Source organism: Schistocerca serialis, chromosome 9, assembly GCF_023864345.2.
Source record: "Schistocerca serialis cubense isolate TAMUIC-IGC-003099 chromosome 9, iqSchSeri2.2, whole genome shotgun sequence".
Taxonomy (NCBI): Eukaryota; Metazoa; Arthropoda; class Insecta; order Orthoptera; family Acrididae; genus Schistocerca; species Schistocerca serialis.
This window is the reverse complement of record NC_064646.1, coordinates 240,121,051-240,141,775: the sequence shown is the minus strand read 5'-3', so window position 1 is coordinate 240,141,775 and position 20,725 is coordinate 240,121,051. Positions and strand designations below refer to the sequence as shown.

Here is a 20,725-nt window from a genome sequence, read left to right as displayed (position 1 = left end):
GTTGCCTCAGAAATGCCCCAGGTCACGACACTATTCCCGATATCATTATGTCTACTACAATGTGATCTTCTTACAAGATGTTGATCACAAAACAGTATTAGCGATAAAATGGATTAGGTGTTCATGATTCTTTTGAATAAACTATGTCTTTTTACAGTGCTATTAATGATGGAAATGTTTCTGTAGATTAGTACAGGTAATATGACTAGAAAGTGCTTTTGACACTTTCTGAGCAAAAGTGTATTTCAAAGTTAGTTTTCTTATAGATGTGACTCAATTAATTTAACAGTATAAAAACAGAAATGTAGTTTTGGTGTTAATGATCGCATAAATCAGTTACGTTTTGGAGTCGTAATTTATCAATTGTGTTCAATAGGTAATGAAACACACTCTTTTTTCCAGAAATCAGTTTGTTTTTATTCATGATTTGAATACGACATATCATTATCCACCCTTTTGGCTACAAAATCCTATTTATCAACATAATTTCCGTTCTTTGCGGCCGCCTTCACTCAGCTCCCTGAGAGGGCGTGTATGCCAGCATGTCACAACTCTACTGTTCGATATGGGAGCCAACGACTTGCTGCATCAGAAAAACTCCCCATTATCGAAGCACTGCTTCCCGAAGAGTGCATCCTTCAAAGGGTCAAGCAGATGGAAATCGGTTGGTGCGACATCAGGGCTGTAGGTTGGATGAAAGAGGTCTAATGAAGTTTTGTGAGCTCCTCTTAGGTGAGAAGTCTTGGGCAATGCCTTACGTTATTATGGAGAAGAATCCTCGTAACGCGCAGGCGCACTGCCAACCCGTGGTTTAATGTTTGACAATTACCATAGTGCATTATTTAAACAAATATAGTCCTACTACGTAGCTACATAATCTTATGATAACACACTCCACAGCACTTGGCTAAAATGTACCTTTTAACGCATGGATATGTAAAGCAGACGTCATCCATTTCAGTTTCTTAATAGTATGAAACATCCTGGCAGATTAAAACTGTGTGCCGGGCCGAGACTCGAACTCGGGACACTTGCCTTTCGAGAGCAAGTGCTCTACCGACGAGCTACCCAAGCACGACTCACTCCCCGTCCTTACAGCCTTACATCTGCCAGTACCTCGTCTCCTACCTTCCAAACTTACGGAAGCTCTCCTGCGAAACTTGCAGAACTAGCACTCCTGAAAGAAAGGATATTGCGGAGACATGGCTTAGCCACAGCCTAGGGAATGTTTCCAGAATATTATGTTTGCAAAATACACTCCCTGTTACGATTTGGCAGTTTCAGTATTTTTTCACATTCTGGCAGAACGATAATAGGTACTGAAAGGATTTTTCGTAATTGTCAGTAACCAATTCTTGCTAGTTTCTCACTGTTTTTTGTGTAGAGCGGAACACTGTAGTGAGAAATCGTTCTGTAGTCGATAACCTGAATTTGTGTATGGGTGACAGCATTTAGCTGTTCGTGTTTTTCAAACTTACTCCATGCACTATGTTCATGATGTTATTTTTCATTATTTTCAACTTCACATCTGATACCAGTTCGCCTTTGTTGATGACGGGAGTCTTCTCCGTTTCAATTTCACAAGACTCACATCATCTGCGTAGGCCTTAAAAATTATGTTATGTCTGTGTATGAACAACCCTCACAGCTGATTCTCCAAGTGGCTATCAGCGATTCAATGGCAGTGTTAAACAAAGCAGTCAACACTGGATAACCTGACTCACTAAACTCGTGAATACAAATTGCCTAGTTAGTTACGATTGTGAATGCACAGTTTTATTTGCTTTTTTTTATTATACCAATGACGTTGACAAATTATTGAGGAAAACCTACTGTAAACATTGTGTTGAGAAGGTACTGGTGGTTCACATTATCGAAAACCTTCTCCAAATTAGACGTCATAACACCGCACAGAAGTACTAAAACGTATTCTGTCGCTATGATACGCCTACATTCAGAGTTTCAATAATAGATCTTTCATTACCCACACTAGTTTGATATGGACCAGTTACCTCTTGCGTTATCATTTTTAATCTTCAAGCAAGTATGCTCATTATAGTTTTGTGAACAATGTTCAGTACAGCAATTAGTCTTTGGTTTTCTGATTGACAAACTGTGTCGGTGTTTCGAAATTCCTTCTAGAATGTGCGAGATTATAGTTCACTACTGAAAGGCCATCAGGCCCCGGAGATTTAGTTTTTGGACTCTGAACGATTTCAGTTATAAGATCATCGACGTCAGTCTCCAATATAGGACTCCGAGATGTCACAGTTCTAAGTCTGCCTTCACGATATTGTAACACATTTTCTTGAACTTCGTAATTAACGGCACTGCCGCACTTAAGGTCAGCAAAATGGAAAACATTCCCTCTTTAACGTCATTATATGTTGTGAGAACAGTACTGTCACTTCTTTTAGTTTTGTGAATATTTTTCTGTGTCCTCTCTTCCAGTCGCGTATAATATGAAATATCGAAGTTCCTTTATGGAAAACGACATTCTGTGTTCTTGCACAGAGTTGAAAAGGTTCGCTTCAGAGCTACGAAACTTTCACTACCAGATGCATAAATTTGTAGAGGTCCCAGAGGCACTGGAAGTAAAATTCGGCTGTTTGCCTGTACCAATAATTCTTGCTGCTTATACTCACTTAACTTTTTCCTTGATTTCGGTTTCACACATTTAAGCCAGCAAGTCAAAGCGGAATTATAGAACGGGAGCTTACCGTCACAGTCCTAGCACATTTAGTTGAAACGTTCGCAGCATTCGACATCTTGCAAGTGTGAGACGTTTAGCATCCATTAACTCCCAGCTCCGTAGGTTCCCTGTTTCTCCATGTTAATTGTGTGGTGTCACTGCCAGACACCACACTTACTAGGTGGTAACGTTTAAATCGTCAGCGGTCCGTTAGTATACGTCGGACCCGCGTGTCGCCACTATCAGTGATTGCAGACCGAGCGCCGCCACACGGCAGGTCTAGTCTAGATAGACTCCCTAGCACTCGCCCCAGTTGTACAACCGACTTTGCTAGCGATGGTTTACTGTCTACACACGCTCTCATTTGCCGAGACGACAGTTTAGCATAGCCTTCAGCTACGTCGTTTGCTACGACCTAGCAAGGCGCCTTATTCAGTTACTAACAGATAATACAGGGTGATTCAAAAAGAATACCACAACTTTAGGAATTTAAAACTCTGCAACAACAAAAGGCACTATCTGTCGGCGAATTAAGGGAGCTATAAAGTTTCATTTAGTTGTGCATTTGTTCGCTTGAGGCGCTGTTGACTAGGCGTCAGCGTCAGTTGATGCTAAGATGGCGACCGCTCAACAGAAAGCTTTTTGTGTTATTGAGTACGGCAGCAGTGAATCGACGACAGTTGTTCAGCGTGCATTTCGAACGAAGAATGGTGTTGAACCTCCTGATAGGTGGTGTATTAAACGTTGGTATAAACAGTTTACAGAGAATGGGTGTTTGTGCAAAGGGAAAAGTTCTGGACGGCCGAGAACGAGTGATGAAAATGTAGCACGCATCCAGCAAGCATTTGTTCGCAGCCCAGAGCTAGCAGAGAGCTGCAAATTCCACAATCAACTGTATGGAGAGTCCTACGAAAAAGGTTAGTTATGAAACCTTATCGTCTGAAATTGATTCAAGCACTGTCTGCAGCTGATAAGATTAAAAGAATCGATTTCTGTGATTTTATCCTTGCTCAAATGGAAACAGATGAATCTTTCGTTTCAAAGATTGTGTTTAGTGATGAAGCAACTTTCCACACTAACGGGAAAGTCAACCGTCACAATGTCTGTATATGGGGCACTGAGAATCCGCGGGAAACAACTCAGTATGAACGTGACTCGCCTAAGGTGAACGTTTTCTGTGCCATTTCAGCCAATAAAGTTTTTGGACCCTTTTTCTTCGAAGGTGCTACTGTAACTGGACTACAGTATCTGGAGATGTTAGAGAATTGGCTGTTCCCTCAGCTCGAACAAGAAGCACAACAATTCATATTTCAGCAGGATGGAGCGCCACCACATTGGCACTTATCTGTCCGTAACTACCTGAACGTCAACTACCCGAGGCGATGGATCGGCCGCCAGGCAGCCCGTGAGAGAGCACTTCATCACTGGCCTCCAAGAAGCCCTGATCTTACCCCCTGCGATTTTTTCTTATCTAGGTATGTTAAGGATATGGTGTTTCGGCCACCTCTCCCAGCCACCATTGATGATTTGAAACGAGAAATAACAGCAGCTATCCAAACTGTTACGCCTGATATGCTACAGAGAGTGTAGAACGAGTTGGAGTATCGGGTTGATATTGCTCGAGTGTCTGGAGGGGGCCATATTGAACATCTCTGAACTTGTTTTTGAGTGAAAAAAACCTTTTTAACTACTCTTTGTAATGATGTATAACAGAAGGTTATATTATGTTTCTTTCATTAAATTCACATTTTTAAAGTTGTGGTATTCTTTTTGAATCACCCTGCATTGTGAATCATGTACCGCCAGGAGCGACGTTCATCATTAATGGATTAAAGTTAAGTATCAAACTAATTACGTCCGCTTTCTGAATTCTCATTCCTTGACATGTTCCAGACCTCACGTCAGTATAGCTCTTCCCTCTTCACGCCAGCCTGCGTGAGCTAAAACGCGTGCATTTCGGCCTCCACTAGTAACACGGTGTTGGCTCTTCTGCCAACATAACATATTGTGCATATAAATGTAGCATGGTTAGTAAATCTGATGGACCAAACTTCCGTTTGGTGTTAGAATTATTAGAAACAAGGCAGTTGCCGATTTTGTACTCCCAAGCGTCAATTAAAATGAAGGTGGGTTAAAATTAGGGACCTGTCCTCCGGGAATGAAGAAACAGTTAAAAATCACGCATTAAAGTAATATTAGACTGGTAGATTTCAAAGAGGTGGACAAACTCATATTTAAAAGAACTCTGCTCTGTTGTTACGTTTGCTACTATCAGATGGGGCACATGCATTGACGATCTGGGTATTGCGTGCGGTTCAGGCGATCCCTCTATTATTTATGAGCTTTTATACGTGCTTCACTATTATACCCTCCTTTAACATAATTTCTGTCTTCAGTTTGCTTCCGGCTCCCGCATTAATTACAGCATTGTACTCACGTATTTCGTATAGTGCAATCTCTGCTTCTTCTTGAAGTAAATATCAATACCTGCCACATAGCATGAGTATTGCAAGCTGCCTAATTTCAGTAAACTGCAGACGCTGTTTATGTTCGTATATGCAGTTCTGTAGGCTTGAGATGGGTCCTCAATGTTCTGCGCTTAATGTGTTCAACTTCTGCATCACAGGCAGTCAGTATGGAGGCTGCCAGTAAGTGTCAGATGTTTACCCGCTCATACCTACTTTTGGAGGAGACAGGTAATGCCTCCGCGAAAATTTGTAGGCCTTTATCTCATTTTCTTCTCTTACTTCGTATCATTCGTACATTTCTTTTGAAACTTAGATGTGAACATGCCATTGCTGGTTGCTTGGAGATCTGTGATACCTTTGTGGGGAGTTACACTTGTGTCATATTATCTTGCGTAGGGGTGAGTACACTATCGCCGACTCAGCTTTGAGCGAGTGCAAGCTCAATGAGGCCGTGAAATTCCTCTGGACATACATTTAAATTATTGGCTATTTGCTCGAGTTTATCTTGTATTAGTGGAACAATTTGCTCGGTAGGTGGATATGCGATTCTTCGCTTCTTGTTTTTCCTGGGGGAGCGCCTTTTCGGTGAGGTTTCAGATTTTTCTGTTGCGGTGTCTTGTTGGGGATGAGTGATGTCCTCGTCAGCAGACGGTCCATCCGGTTTGGGAATACTTACCTGAACTTACTCGACTTAGAGCTGCCTTGGAATGTCTATTGGAATAGTGTTACCACTGATGTTGCTTGATGAGTGAAGAGGACAGTGGCTGGGAAGGGAAGTAGAGCAACAGCCAAACAACCACCACTTCGTAATCGGCATGGTGGATGTAGTCGCGGGTCTAATAAGAGGGTTGTCCAGAAAGTAAGTTCAGATCGGTCGTGAAATGGAAACCACTGGGAAAATCCGGTAAAGCTTTGTACAGATGGGCTGGGCTGTGTCTCTTGTATGCCCGTCGACCGTGTCGCGTCGCTCTTTTCAGTTCTGAGTGAACAGTGTGCACGTAAAGATACGTAAGTAATAGCGTCTCCCGCCAAGTATTAGGGCCTGGTTAGAGATTTCGCCTGTGTCATGCAGCCCTCATAACACAACTGTTTAGCTGTTCCTTCTTCATGCCAATTCTCGGCCGCACGCTGCAGGGGCAATGGAGACGCTCCTGCAGCGTTTCCGATGAGAAGTGTTTGATCACCCACAGTACAGTCCGTAACTGACTCCCCCTGAGTCTCATATCTGCTCCCAAGAACCGCTGGCTATGAAGACAATTTTTTTTCATAGACAACGTGCTTCAGACCAGTGCAGAGAACAGGCGAAAAGCACAGGTGGCTGCTTTCTATGACGAGGATATTGGAAAGTTAATACAACACTACAACAAAACTCGAAGTTGGAGCGGCGACTATGTAGAGAAGTAGGTGGAAGGTGTACCTAACTGTTGCAAATAATACATTTCTGGTTTTCGCTGTGGTTTCCATTCCGCCACCTATCGGAACTTACTTTCTGGACAACCCTCGTAACTTCACCGGCCGGCAGCTGGTCTACCACGAAGTGCAAGCACGTGATACGCTGAGGCACACCCTGCACTTAATGCAGGGCTGCCCTCCTTACATGACAACAGCTCGGTAGCCACAGATGTCCATACACGACGGAATATGTTAATATCATTTGACTTAAAATTGTTTGCTACCATTCAGTGTAGCAAACGTACATGGTTTCGCTCACTAATGTGGAATATTACCGATCACTATCCAGTAACAAGATACTAAGGCACTTATTTGTTCTTTTGCAACGTCAAATAGTAGTTAAAGGAGCATTTCTATTTTATACCAAATCCGGTATGGGTAACACTAACTTCACCAGTGTTTCCTTCAGAATATTTAAATTTACTCGTTCCTCCACTAAATAAGACAGTTCAATCACATAGGTCGGCGTTTAACAATCTGATATACCAACGCTGCTCACAATCGTCATTCGGTACCAACTATATCATCACAACGTATGTTCACAACTTCTTCAACAAAAGATTTGAATTAATAGGAGTTCGACTTAACAAAGTTACAATCGACGTAAACATGAAGTTGCCTGTATTATTAGGTAGACTTACATTTGTAACTTCTAAGATTCGCACAAACACTACTGCATAACGTTGCAGTCAGCGCTCAGACTTACCATGAGCGAGCGCGACGACCGCGGTGCACAGATGATGTCCACAGACGACCGCCGCCAAAGGCATAAGGTATGGCGGGGGTATTTGAGCATAAGGTTAATTTTGCCAATCGAAATATCTCGGAAAGTACTCCCCGCAAGCTAATGCATCAAATTGCGGAAAGAAGCGGTCATGGGAGGGGAACCTATCGCGCGACCGCCAGAAGCAACTTGTCGATCTAGTGAAGTACACGCGTGCATTCTTTATTTTGTGATTGAAAAGTAAAATACTCTTAAACCGGAATATTTCTTCTGTACTAGTCAAATGTTATCAGTTTTCGATTGTCAAATTTACATAAATGTAGTACATTTTTGATATGTGCAAAAGTTCTGATTATAATTCTAACTGTTGCTTCTTAACCACACTTTTGTTTCAAATTTTTGTGTTGGGGTCTGGAACCGCGCGACCGCTGCGGTCGCAGGTTCGAATCCTGCCTCGGGCATGGATGTGTATCATGTCATTAGGTTAGTTAGGTTTAAGTAGTTCTAAGCTCTAGGGGGCTGATGACCTCAGAATTTAAGTCCCATAGAGCGTGGAGCCTCAGCACGCTCTTCAGTCGTGCTTTGACTGTGTTTTCGTGGACTTTTGTAGCTTATGTTTATTTTGTTTGAGGGAAAAAGTGTGAATGCCACCGACAAAGAATTCGGTATCAAACGAATGCTATGACAAGAAATTTGAAGAAATTAATTGAAGGTGCTAATTAAAAAATAGTTCAAATGGTTCTAAGCACTATGGGACTTCACATTTGAGGTAATTAGTCCCCTAGACTTAGAAGTAGTTAAACCTAACTATCCAAAGGGCGTCACACACATCCATGCCCGAGGCAGGATTCGAACCTGCGACCGTAGAAGCAGCGCGGCTACGGACTGAAGCGCCTAGAACCGCTCGACCACAGCGACCGGCGGTAGTAATTAATCCATGGGTTATACAACGCCGAGGCAGGTATTTTCTTCAACGCAAGAGGGCTTTTTAAGAAACTACTAGTTACAATTGCCATCAGTCTTCTATGGATATTCCCCAAATGATGTTCGTCGCTCTACCTACGAGTGCCACCGGCCGGCCACTGTGGCCGAGCAGTTCTAGGTTCCGCACTCCAAAAGTGGTGCGATAACGCTGAATGCAGTTACAGTCCCACAGTGTCCTTAGAGAAGAGCTGGAACGTCTCGGGTGTGAGCAGCGTCAAAGATTCTCAACAACATCGATCTGTCGCTTATCGCGCTACGAAACGTCATTTGCAACCCTGAAATGTTTGGGAATCAACTCCATAAGGAAAGCGATGGTTTCATTGACGCCCTTTTTGCCACAGCCTGATGCACTTTCGTGTAGGGTCGCGTGTCAGAAATGTTTTCCTCGGCCACCCACAAGAGGTCGACGTGATTTTAACGCTGGGAGCCACGGTTCTGGGTTTCATCCGAAATGCGTCACCAGAAGGGCTGAAATAAGGCTATGAGGGGCTGCGATAACCTTCCTACCGTGTGGCATGCTAAAGTTGCCGTTGAGCACGTGGCAGAATCGTGTTGAAATTGGGGACCAACGTGTCATCTTTAACGCAGCTTGGACGTCAACTGTGAACTAGTGAGCTCAATCCTTCTTTTCGCATGCTTCTACACATTACTATTTGGACTGTCGTAGAGCGCTAGGTTTGACGTCGCAGTGCGCTCCGCTTTTGCAATTTTACAGGGGAAGATTGTATTCACGTTTGAGCCCAATTTGCAACTTCTGCGTCGCACTCGGAGATAATTACGGGGGTTCGAAAAAGTGATCCTTTCATTCTGTTGACAGAATTTACTGCCTCACGTCTCACGACACGAAAAACTGTAGAAGATGGCAGAAACTGCTTACGGCACTCTCTTGCGTGTAAAAAGGGTCACAAGATCACAACACCGAACAGGAAGTATTATCTGTTCCTAGTTTCACTATCCTCAGGGTACAACACTCTCCCCTACAGTCGATGGTGAATATTATGTCTTTTAATGATGTGAAATTGCCCGCATCCGGGCGTATGCCTGTAGGGTCCTTTTCCTAGATTTGACCAGTGCCACCTCCTGTAAGAATATGGACCACCCCATATAGTAGGTATGTTCAAAAGAACAGGTACGATACAACACTGTAGGGTATAATTGAAATCTTTATTCAGAAGTAATCTTCAGAAGCCTAACCGCCACTAGCCCACTTTTTCACAAACCGAAAAATCCCTTTTCCCATATTTCCTCTGGTTGAGAGGTTTCTTTTAGCAGACTAAAAACTTAAAAGTCGCGGGGCGACATGTCTTGGCTGTATGGCAGATGCTCAAGCTGCTCCCAATTGAAGGTGGCCATTATACTTCATGTGACCTTGGAGGCGTGTTCACGCGTGTTATTGTGGAGCAGAATCATTTCCTTCATGAGAAGCCCAGGACGTTTGCTCTTCGTGGAGTTATGTAGCCTACAGATTGTCCCACAGTACACTTCAGTTCTAATTGCTTTTCTGTAAGCGACGAATTCGATGAGACTCGAATCTCTGACGCTGAAAAAGAATTAGCGTCACCTTGTCTGCTGAGGGCACAGCATCATATATTTTTAAGTGGGAGATGGTAACACTACTTTCGCGTTCCTGGATGTCTCACTACTTTATCCCAAAGCGGCACATGCAAATTCCGACCCGTTTGGTTATTACGACGCTTCGTAGCTTTTCATTTGAACGCCCGCTATAGTGCATTGCGTAGCGCAGTCGGCGCCGCCGGCTGGCCGGTGGTTCGCGCGCCTCCCCCGCTCCTCTGCCGCAGGAGACGGTGGACACGGGCGACGACGGCGACGGCGGCTCCAGCCCGACGGGCAACGCGACGCCGACGCGCCGGCGGCGGCGGCGGCGCGGCCAGCAGCGGCTGCCGCGCACCGTCGTCAACCCGGACGAGAACTTCTACTTCTACTGGCTGATGCTGCTCACCGTCTGCGTGCTCTACAACTTGTGGACGCTCATCGTGCGCCAGAGCTTCCCCGAGCTGCAGCAGCGCGCGCCCGCCTTCTGGCTCTCCTGCGACTCCATTAGCGACGCCGTCTTCCTGCTCGACGTCGCCGTCCAGTTCCGCACAGGTCAGACACGTCGCATAAACCACCTTTGTTTTACACTGAAGTGACAAAAGGCTTCTAATATCGTGTCGGAGTTTTCTTTTGTCCGGCGTAGTGCAGCAAATCGACTTCACATGGACTCAGCATGACGCTGGAAGTCCCCTGCAGAATATTGAGCCTGCTGCCTCCATAGCCGTCCATAAATTCGAAAGCGTTGCCAGTGCAGGATTTTTTGCACGAATGATCTCTAGATTATGTCCCACGGCCGGTTCTGTCCGTATATTTCGCAAACATGTGTAAAGACGATTTTCAAACCGACAAGGGAGATCAAAGAGTGTCTTAGATCGGCGACGGAGAAAAGGGACCCACTTGCAATGTCGGGAATATAATGTATACCATGCACATGTGGAAACGTTTATGTCGGAATGACTGGACTATCCATTAACACCAGGATCGAAGAGCATAAGCGACATTGCAGGTTGGGGCAGGTGGAGAAATCGGCCGCGGCAGAGCACGCACTGAGTGAGACCGACCACGTAATAAAATTCGCCGACGCGGTAGTTCTGGCTGTAGAGAAGCACTATCACACGCACTTGTTCAGAGAAGCTGTAGAAATACAAAAAGACGCGAACAGTTTCAAAAAGAAAGAGGAAAGCCTTAAGGTAAACGGATCCTGGCTTCCCGTACTGCAGCGAACGACCGTCGCAGGTAGCAAGAGGAGAATCGCAACGGAAATGACCGCGGAGAAGCCCTCGGACGTTGGCGCGCCAGGTACATAGTCTGCGGTCGCGAGCTCGGCTCCAGTTCACCACCGGCAATGGAGGGTGAAGCTTTGACAATGCGAGCCACTCGTGCTGGCGAAACGTCAGTAAAATCATTAGATGAACGTCGGCCGAAGAACCAGAGACAGAAGCCAATAGGCAGTTTGTCCAGTCACTTTGTTCATTTCCCTTTTTTGTATGCAGCGGAATGTGAAAATCACGTGTAAGTTGGTACAACTACTTTCAGCTCAGCTTTTTGAGTCTCCTGGAAGCCCATAAACAGCTGCACTCCGTTGAGGCCACGCTCCTTCACCTCAGCCATATGAGTCTAATGGGCGTCTCAAGATACACTCCTAAGATATATTACTACCTGTTTCAAAAACTTCGCTCTCTATTAAATATCGTGAAAACCTTTGACTATCATTATTAATACCGTGTGCAAGATATTCTAAATGTATTCTGATAAGTTAAATCCTGTAGCAAATGCTTGAACATTTTCAGTTGGTAGCTTCTTTTTCTTCATCAACTGCTTACGGATTTCCAATTTTCATCATCATGCCCTTGATTTCGCCACACATATTTTCCGTAAAGGCATACGATATGTAGATTGCTTAAGTATCCTGACCTTCGATATAGGCATAACGTATTTCTTCCATTCTTTTATGTTTTGTGCAGTTTTCTCTGTTATAGATTTCACACCTATTTGTGCTCTCACTTAGATATCCCTAATTTTTATCTTTCATGATTAAACCTTTTGACAGGTCTAAACCGTTATCTATGTGATGTTTCCAGATGCGTATCTTTTTCCTAGAGACAAAAATTAAGCTTATTTTATAATAGAGGGACCTGCCCTTAATTTCTAAAATTTCTTCTCTCTTACTTTCCATTTAATGGTTCAAATAGTTTTCTCACAATTTTTTGATAGGTGCTCATTCAGGTGGATTATTATCTTACCCTCCACATACGTTACGTGGCACCCAAAGTACTCATAATCTGAAATTAGATGCAATGTTTTACCACCGATTTCATCGTTGTGGTATACAGTACAAAGATTGATTCGCTGCACTTCCCGTCTATCCTGTGCTAGTATCTTTATCTCTGCATAACTACTCCAACCTACTAACATTTGAACCTGATTACTATAGTCAAGACGTGGTCTGCCTCTAAACTTTTGACCACTTCGCACTTTCCCCAGTTACTAAAATGACTGTTCCTTGATGCTTCAACTTGTGCCATAAATGTTTTTCTTCCCATTTCGAATCAGAACCTTCTCACTAGTTATCCTATCTAATGTTCAGCGTTCTCCTATAGCACCACATTTAAAAAGATATTCTCTTTTTGTGTGAACTGTTGATCTTCCATCTTTCATTTCGCTACAGCACTGCATTCCAGGCAAATACTTTCTAGCACTTACTTTCGTATTTAAAGTTAACAAATATCTCTTCTTCAAATATTCTTACCTTGCTATGTCACCCAATTACTTTACTGTCCAAATGATGGAACGCGTCCCCTGCCTTTAGTGTCTCGTTTCCTACTGATTGACTCAGTATCACCTGACGTAATACAACTGTGTGCATTACCCTTGTTCAAAAAAAATGGCTCTGAGCACTATGGGACTTAACTTCTGAGGCCATCAGTCCCCTAGAACTTAAACTACTTAAACCTAACTAACATAAGGACATCACACACATCCATGCCCGAGGCAGGATTCGACCTGCGATTGTAGCGGTCGCGCGAATCCAGACTGTAGTGCCTAGAACCGCTCGGCCACTCTGGTCGGCTTACCCTTGTTCATTTCATCGATTTTATTCTCTACTCTTTTCAAGGCACCGTCAATCCGCTTAACACTTCATCCATGTTCTTTGACGCCTGTGACTAAAGTACAGTGTCATCGGCGAATCTAAAGGTTTTAATTAATTCTCCGTCAACTTCAGTTTCATTTCGAAAGTAATCCTTGGTTTCTTCGCAGTTTGTACGATGTACAGACTGAATAACGTCAGATATAAGCTACATTCCAGTCTCTCTCTCTCTCTCTCTCTCTCTCTCTCTCTCTCTCTCTCTCTCTTCCCAACTACTTCGACTCTTATGAGTACAGTCTGATTCCTGTACAAATTGTAGATAACTTTTCATTCCCTCAGTTTAATCCATCCCACTTTTAAAATTTCAAAGAGTGTATTCCAGTCACCACTTCAAAAAGTTTTCTCTATAGCTACAAAAGGTACAAATGTTACTTTTCTTCAGTTTATGTTCGGAAACATTACGTAAGGGCAGCATTGCCTCACGAGTTCCCTCTTCTCTCAGGGACCCAAACTGATCTTCCGCGAGATCGGATTCAGTCAATCCTTCCACGTTTTTATAATTCCTGACAATGTCTTACAACAACGGCTTGTTAATATCTATCAACGACTACCGTCTTAGGAACTGGGATTATTACGCGATTAATGATGTCTGAGGGTGTTTCGATTGTCTCATAGATCTGGAATACCAGGTGGAACGCCAAGAATAAAAATTTTGATGGAATATCGTCTACCCCAGGAGAATTGTTTCGACTTAGTCTGTCCTGCTCTTTCAAATTCTTCTCGCAATGTCAGATCACGCATCCCATCATAATAAGTTTTCTCTTTTCCTTCTACAATATTGCCTTTAGACCTTTTCTCTTACACAGACGAATTATATATTCCTTCCCTCATCCAATCGAGGTCATTCAAGAAATATCACGAACATATTACCCAGACCATAACGCTCCCTCCTCGGGCCTGGACTTGCCTACTTTCTGACGTTTCAAGCTTTACACGATAACGACCATCTGTCCGATGGAGCATCAAGTGTGAGTCATGTAACAAGGCCACATGTCGCTATTCAGTGGACATCTGTGGTACTGGCGTGTAAATGCCAGACTTCGTCGCCGATGAACGGCAGTCAGCGTGGTTGCATGAATCAGGCTCCTGCCGCAAAAGCCTATTTGTTGGACGGTCATAGAGGTGATACTGCTGGTAGCCCCTTGGCTCATCTGATCGGTCAGTTAGTCAACAGTTCGCCTGTACACATCTCTGCAGCCGTCGTTCACCTCTGTCATATCAGGCCCGTTTTGCAGCCCGTTATGCCTCGGCTCCGACTTTGGTAGCGTCGTTTTGCCATCCACGGTACACCTTTCCCTCGGCGGCACCCGAACTCTTTAAGATCTTAACTGTGTGTGAAATGCTTTCACCCACTGCCCGAAGGACAATGATAACGTTGTTTCTGATTTGCCATCCACGGTACACCTTTCCCTCGGCGGCACCCGAACTCTTTAAGATCTTAACTGTGTGTGAAATGCTTCCACCCACTGCCCGAAGGACAATGATAACGTTGTTTCTGATGTCAGATAAATCGCTCCACTTCCGCATTGCTAGAACAACGTCACTGTTGTAGGCGTCCCCTAGACACGCTACGTTTTCCTTCCACGGTTGGTGCTGCCACGTGCTGTCTGTGAGAGTTTATTGCACGTAGACGTGGAACATATGTGATGGTTACATCAATGTGACTGGACTGTGTATCAATATATATTTTCTCCAAATTTTAGTAAATGTGACTTTTATCTTTCTTATAGTCATACATGCTTTAAGCCTTGCTTTGTCTTCTAACTATTTTTGCCTTATCATTTTGTACATTATGTCGATCATTTTTAGACAGTGTATCGCTTATTTCCTGATTTTCTACGAGTGCTGTATTATTCCTCGGCCGCGAATTTGAAACCACGGTGAAGACCAAAATTTTTTTCTTTGCAACATTTAGTTATACTTTCAGTTAGTTCTCAACATAGTCCCCCCTCCTACTTAAACATTTGTCGTAGCGTGATACACCTTTCCAATGCCCTCGTTATACAAGGAGGGGGCATGTGTGTCCAGCCAGTTCTCTACGCTAGTTGCAACTCCTTATCTGTGCCAAAATGATATCCTCCTACACAGCGTGTCATTTGAGTAAGTAGACGAAAATCAGACGGAGCCAAATCCAGGCTGTGTGCTGGGTAATCAGGCGCTTCTCATCTAAAACGCTGCGGGAGCGTCTTTCTTTGCAGCTGCAATCTACGGTCGAGCATTGTCATGGACAAGGACAATACCTGATGACAACATTCCTCTTCTCTTGTTCAGAATTGCCCTCCGCTGACACTGGAGAATTACGCTGCATGAGGCTTCAGTGACGGTCTTTTCACGTTCCATGAATTCCACGAACTTAACTCCTTTTCGGTCCAGAACACAGTAGCCATGCGTTTTTTGCTGTAGTAGTTTCGCTTGCTGTTGTTTAGTGTACTCGAGAATAAGAATACATCCACTGTTTTGACTGCTGTTTCGTTTCTTCGTTTTCGATATGAACACATGTCTCGTTCCCTGTGACAATTCTGGTCAAATGATCATCTCCTGCATCATGTTAGCGCTGGAGGAACTTTAATGTTCGTTTTGTGACGGTCGGACAGCATCTTAGGAACACATCTCGCATAGAGTTTGCGATAATGTGTCTCACTCACGATGGTATGGAGGAGGAAATTAAATTTACGAAGACCAACACAGAAACACTGATCTACTGGTGGAACAATATCATTGGTTGACACCTTCCCTGACCGCTTGTATCATGAACATCTGTACATCCTGCTTCAAAGTTCCTGCACCAATGCCGTACTTCTCCGTCATGCATAAAAGTTTCGCTATATACATTACTCATTCGTCGATAAATATCCGCTGCATTACACGTCTCAGAATGAATAAATCGAGTGACAGCACGCACTTCATACTTGGCGCGAGACATCATTCTCCCTGCGCTTTCGGAACTGATTAGTACAGCGTGACGCCATAGATTGGTATACTAGAGACACTGCTCAATACATCTGCGCAGAGCTTAATCGGAGTTTCACTGTGGTTTTAATGTCGCGAGGCAACGGCCTTGCTGCAGTGGATGCGGCGGATCCCGTCAGATCACCGAAGTTCTTTCGGACGTGACCGACAGTTGGATGGGTGACCACCCAGGCCGCTATGCGCTGTTGCCATTTTGCGGGGTGCACTCAGCCTCATGATGCCAATTGAGGAGCTAGTCGAGCGAATAATAGCGGCTCTAGGCAAAGAAAACCATCGTAACGACCAGGAGAGCGGTGTCCCGACCACACGCCCCTCCTACCCGAATCCTCAACTGAGGATGACACGGCTGTCGGATGGTTGCGATGGGCCACTTGCGGCCGGAAGGTGGTGTGCATACATTTAATGTCGCGACCTACTGGACCTTCGAATAAAAACATTGTTGCCCTCGTTCGTTTCGACAGTTAAAATCAGCACCTCCTGTCTTTTTCAGGGGCTTAACTCCGCTTTATGTTTATGCCCATTTCATTCTCTTTTACCTTCATTATTACATTTTTGAAAGGTAATCATTTGTCTTGTATTGTATTCCTCTGTTTCTGTCAATTATTGTCCAAAGCTCCCTCTGATACTCTCAACAATCTGTGTTTCTTTTACCTTACCCACGTTTCATCTTCTTAGCTTTGTATCCTTTTCTGTTTCGTAAGATTTAACCAGCAGTTCTTAACCAATACCTTATCATCAGAAACCTAATCTGCATAATGTTTTGCACTGTAAAATTTGGTTCCGATATCTCTGTTTTATCAATCTATCAATCCGCCCCGATAGCTGAGTGGTCAGCGTGACGGATTGCCGTCCTACGGGTCCGGATTCGATTCCCGGGTGGGTCGGGAATTTTCTCCGCTCAGGGACTGGGTGTTGTGTTGTCTTCATCATCATTTCATCCCCATCCGGCGCGCAGGTCTCCCAATGTGGCGTCGAATGTAATAAGATCTGCACCAAAGCGGCCAGACCTGCCCTGTAAGAGGTCTCCCGGCCAATGACGCCAAACGCTCATTTCCATTTCCACCTATCTATCTTATCCATCAGAAACTTTCCCACATCTGCATAAATACAACCTTCTTCCAAATTTCTTAAATTACCTGTTAGCAATTACTGTATTCTGCTCTGTGTAAAATTCTAGCAGATAACTTCCCTCTTAGCTCTCCTTATCGCTTCCCTACTTCAACTCCAGTCACCCATCACTTCAACTTTTCGTCTGCCACAATTAGCTCATTTTATCTCATCATACATTCTCTGAATCTCATCATCATCATCATCATCATCAAAGATAACAATGAGATAAGTTTGTGCTTCCCATCTAGCTTCGCTACTGAACGGATTTACTACGCTGGTCCAAGTAGCTTATCTGCATTCTTATATTCCTGTTTATTTCTAGGCCTAATAGTGTAGAAACCGTATATGATTTCGTGTTCGTAATTCTGTAACCACCTGGTCAGAACTGCTCTTCGTCCAGGCACTCTGTTCAATAATATGCATTATATTCAACTATCCCTTTCTCTTTTCAGATTCTTTAACTTAAGGGCTCTAACATTCCACGCTCTGACCCCTAGTATTCCTGTTTTGTTTTATCTGATAACAACGGCCTCCTGGTTAGTTCCAACCCGGAGGTTCGAATGGGAGACGATTTTACATCCGTAATCTTTTACTCAATAGGATTCCGTCATTATTAAGCCTGGCAGTAGACCTAAAAGTCCGTGAGAAATATGAAGCATTTTGCTTCGCCTTGGTTTCAATCTTCCGTAGAATGGGTATCGTAAAATCATATCAGTCAGCGATCCAGACTCTTGTCTCTGCAATTACTTAAAAGGCTGCGCCCCTCTTCAGTAATCATGTGTTTGTTCACGCACAACCCTCCGATATAGTTCCACTACAATGCGGCTATCTGTATCGTCAAAGAACACAAGCCACCACACAACATCTATGGTTCATGGAATATGTGATAGATAATCAAGTCCATTTTCCGGGTCATGTGATGTAGATTCTGTAATATGTAAGGTCCATAGCGATCACGTTTCTGGAGTGATCTCGGCAACTGAATACTGTTCTTACGAATGTAGGAAAAGGGCGGTTCAAGTTCGACGATAATGGAGGTAACTTTTTAAGATAACATGTGATCATCAAGATTTGTTAATGTAAGATGTGGTGTTATTAGGCACTGATGAGACGTAATAACTCGTGGCTCTACTATCAGATTTTTTTTTTGTCAGCTGCATCACAATATTCCGATAACGTAGCTCGTTGTCACCAACAGGTGTTCGGTGACGCACTGAAAATTGAGGAGGTTGCTCTCCCATTTATACATGCCGATTATCGTCCCCTTCCGTCTATCTGCAATCGTGGGTTTGGTGTTCCGTATTCCGTCAGCTCTCGAGCGCTTCTCCCCCTGTCTGACGGTCGCTAGCACTGGAGGTGATTGGCGTCCAAGTGCTGTGCCAGCGGCTGATATCCCCATCTGTACGTTGAGCTTTCTGACTACCTAAAGATGTCTTCGACGTCCGAAAGTGAGGAGCTTCGATCATTCCTCATCAGTATGGTATGTCGTAAACCAACAAATATCTGGAACAGTGGAGGTAAGAGTACGGACTCCACACTTACATCTGGTACAACCAAGCAAGCCATCTGTAGCAGAAAAGTATGTATAACTTAATCACCTCATGGATTATGGTTCTGCAAAAGCCCTGGCTCAGATGCCAAGGTTCTGGCACAGGGTTATTAATGAGGTAATGCAGATCAATTTGGATGAAAATCCTATAGAGACGGTCTCTAGCTGCAATCTGAGCAGGACATGGGATCCCGCGTTAAAATCGATCAAAGAGCGCCAGAAAGCTTAGTCCAAGCCATAAACGGAGAAATTACCTACTTATCTGCCACCTCGACGCCAGTTATTGCCGGTGGGACCAATTGCGGAACGCTTCGAACGAGTTACGTGCGCTCGGGTGCGGGAGGGATACGGAAGACCGGAACGATAATGATACAAAGGTGAAGAGAGGCGTTATTCGGCAGGAATAAAATAAGAGTATTTTCTCGCCTGGTTCAGTACGCCATGGGGCACCTGGTGCTGACAATTATCTATATTATCGGCATATTGTATCAAGAAGACAACAATCCGAAAGCATGCCTACCAGAACATTACAAAAGACCTGTTAATGGTAGACGATACGTAGTTGATATTGATAATGGTGTCTTGCTTCACCTCTCTCTGGGATAAAGACTCTAAGCTCTCAAAGCTTAGACTCCACAAGTCACTGGAACTGGACCTGTATAGTACACCAGATGTCGACCAAACAGATTACATAATTACTGTCAGTCTCAGATGTAGGTTCACGAGATCTCTATTTTCCTTCCGTAGTAATGTGGCAACACGGAAGAATTCCTCGCAGAGGTTTCCTACAGTCATATTCTCTACAACAGATCAAAAAATATATATTTCAACCACAGAGGCGTACATAATGATTTTGCTCGTGTATGTCCAGAAGAGATTTTCCTGTCTTTAATTTTCTCTATACGAAGTTAGCGCCGAATTTGTTTATTTCAGCTGGGATTATCACTTAATTAGGTATATGACAGGGTAATGCTTTATCAAGTCATCAATCATTGCGATATTAATTACGTGTTATCTTTCCTGTGAAATGTGACAGGTTCATAATGCCATGTAGCTAGGTCGTCGTTGTTGCATTTGTGGCGCATTGAGTCGAATAATAAAACACTCATCAAGAATGGTTGGTATAATGGCCTAAACACAGATCAGGCGGGTGGGGGTTTGGTTTCTCTCATCATCAGAATTATTAAGGTTTTATCTGCTATTTTATCCTAAAATCTGATCACCGAAAGAATGACATATTTCTAAGGCTGGTAACATTAGTCTTACAATCTGTGCAGGTAGCGCCCCACAGCTCGTAAGTGCTTTTAAGAGGGCGTGTCTTAAAGAATTTTTACCCTGGCGTCAAATTTATATATTTTGTTTGACACCAAAGTAAGAACTTTGCCACTTGGGATATTTTAAATAAGTTTATGTAATTTTTCACTAGATTAAAAATCAGTCGTCCGCTTCACAAAATTTTTATTAGATCCATTTTGCCTGTTTCAAAGGCCTGAACATTCATCTTCAAAATCTTGACCCGGCGTAGACGGAAAACTACCTGACAACTTTGCAGGAATGATGTTCAGACTGTGCGCTGTGGAGCTAAAGCGTTAGTGTCATGACTTGCCGTTAGGCAACGGTACCGATACGGCGACGGTATCCGTACGGCAACGTAGGATATGTAGAGTGAATAGCACACGTTATTGTTATCTGCTTCGCCAATATGTAGACTCAAACAGCAAATAGTTAACTACAAAAAAAAATGACAATAGAGAGACAAATCCATAACAACCGGAATACTAACAAGCAAAACAGAAACGTAATGAACTTAGGGACCAACGTAATACTAGCTCTGTGGCAGTAGCACAGGCCCGCCAAGCAGCCGCTACAGCATGTAGCAGAACGCTGCGTTTCTAGACAAGCAGTATTGGAGCACTAGGAAGCTAAATTATACAAGTGGCTCGCCCTCATACACCTGGACCGACGGCTGTGGCATCCCTGAGACCGATGCCGCAACATAGAGTACTGCTCCAGTGTTTGTTTCCTTTATCACGCAGGCTTGATAACGGACATCGACCAGTTCAGAGATACGCCA

The 20,725-nt window shown here is 43.8% G+C and overlaps 1 protein-coding gene across 1 annotated transcript in view; it reads left to right on the top strand.

Moving 5' to 3' along the window:
* The first annotated feature begins 10,269 nt into the window (after positions 1-10,269).
* LOC126419513 (uncharacterized) overlaps positions 10,270-20,725 on the top strand; it is a 730,476-nt gene continuing 720,020 nt past the window's right edge. The window contains exon 1 of the mRNA XM_050086703.1: positions 10,270-10,426. Within this exon, the coding sequence (XP_049942660.1) occupies positions 10,270-10,426 (157 nt within the window). The remainder of the gene's footprint in view (positions 10,427-20,725) is intronic.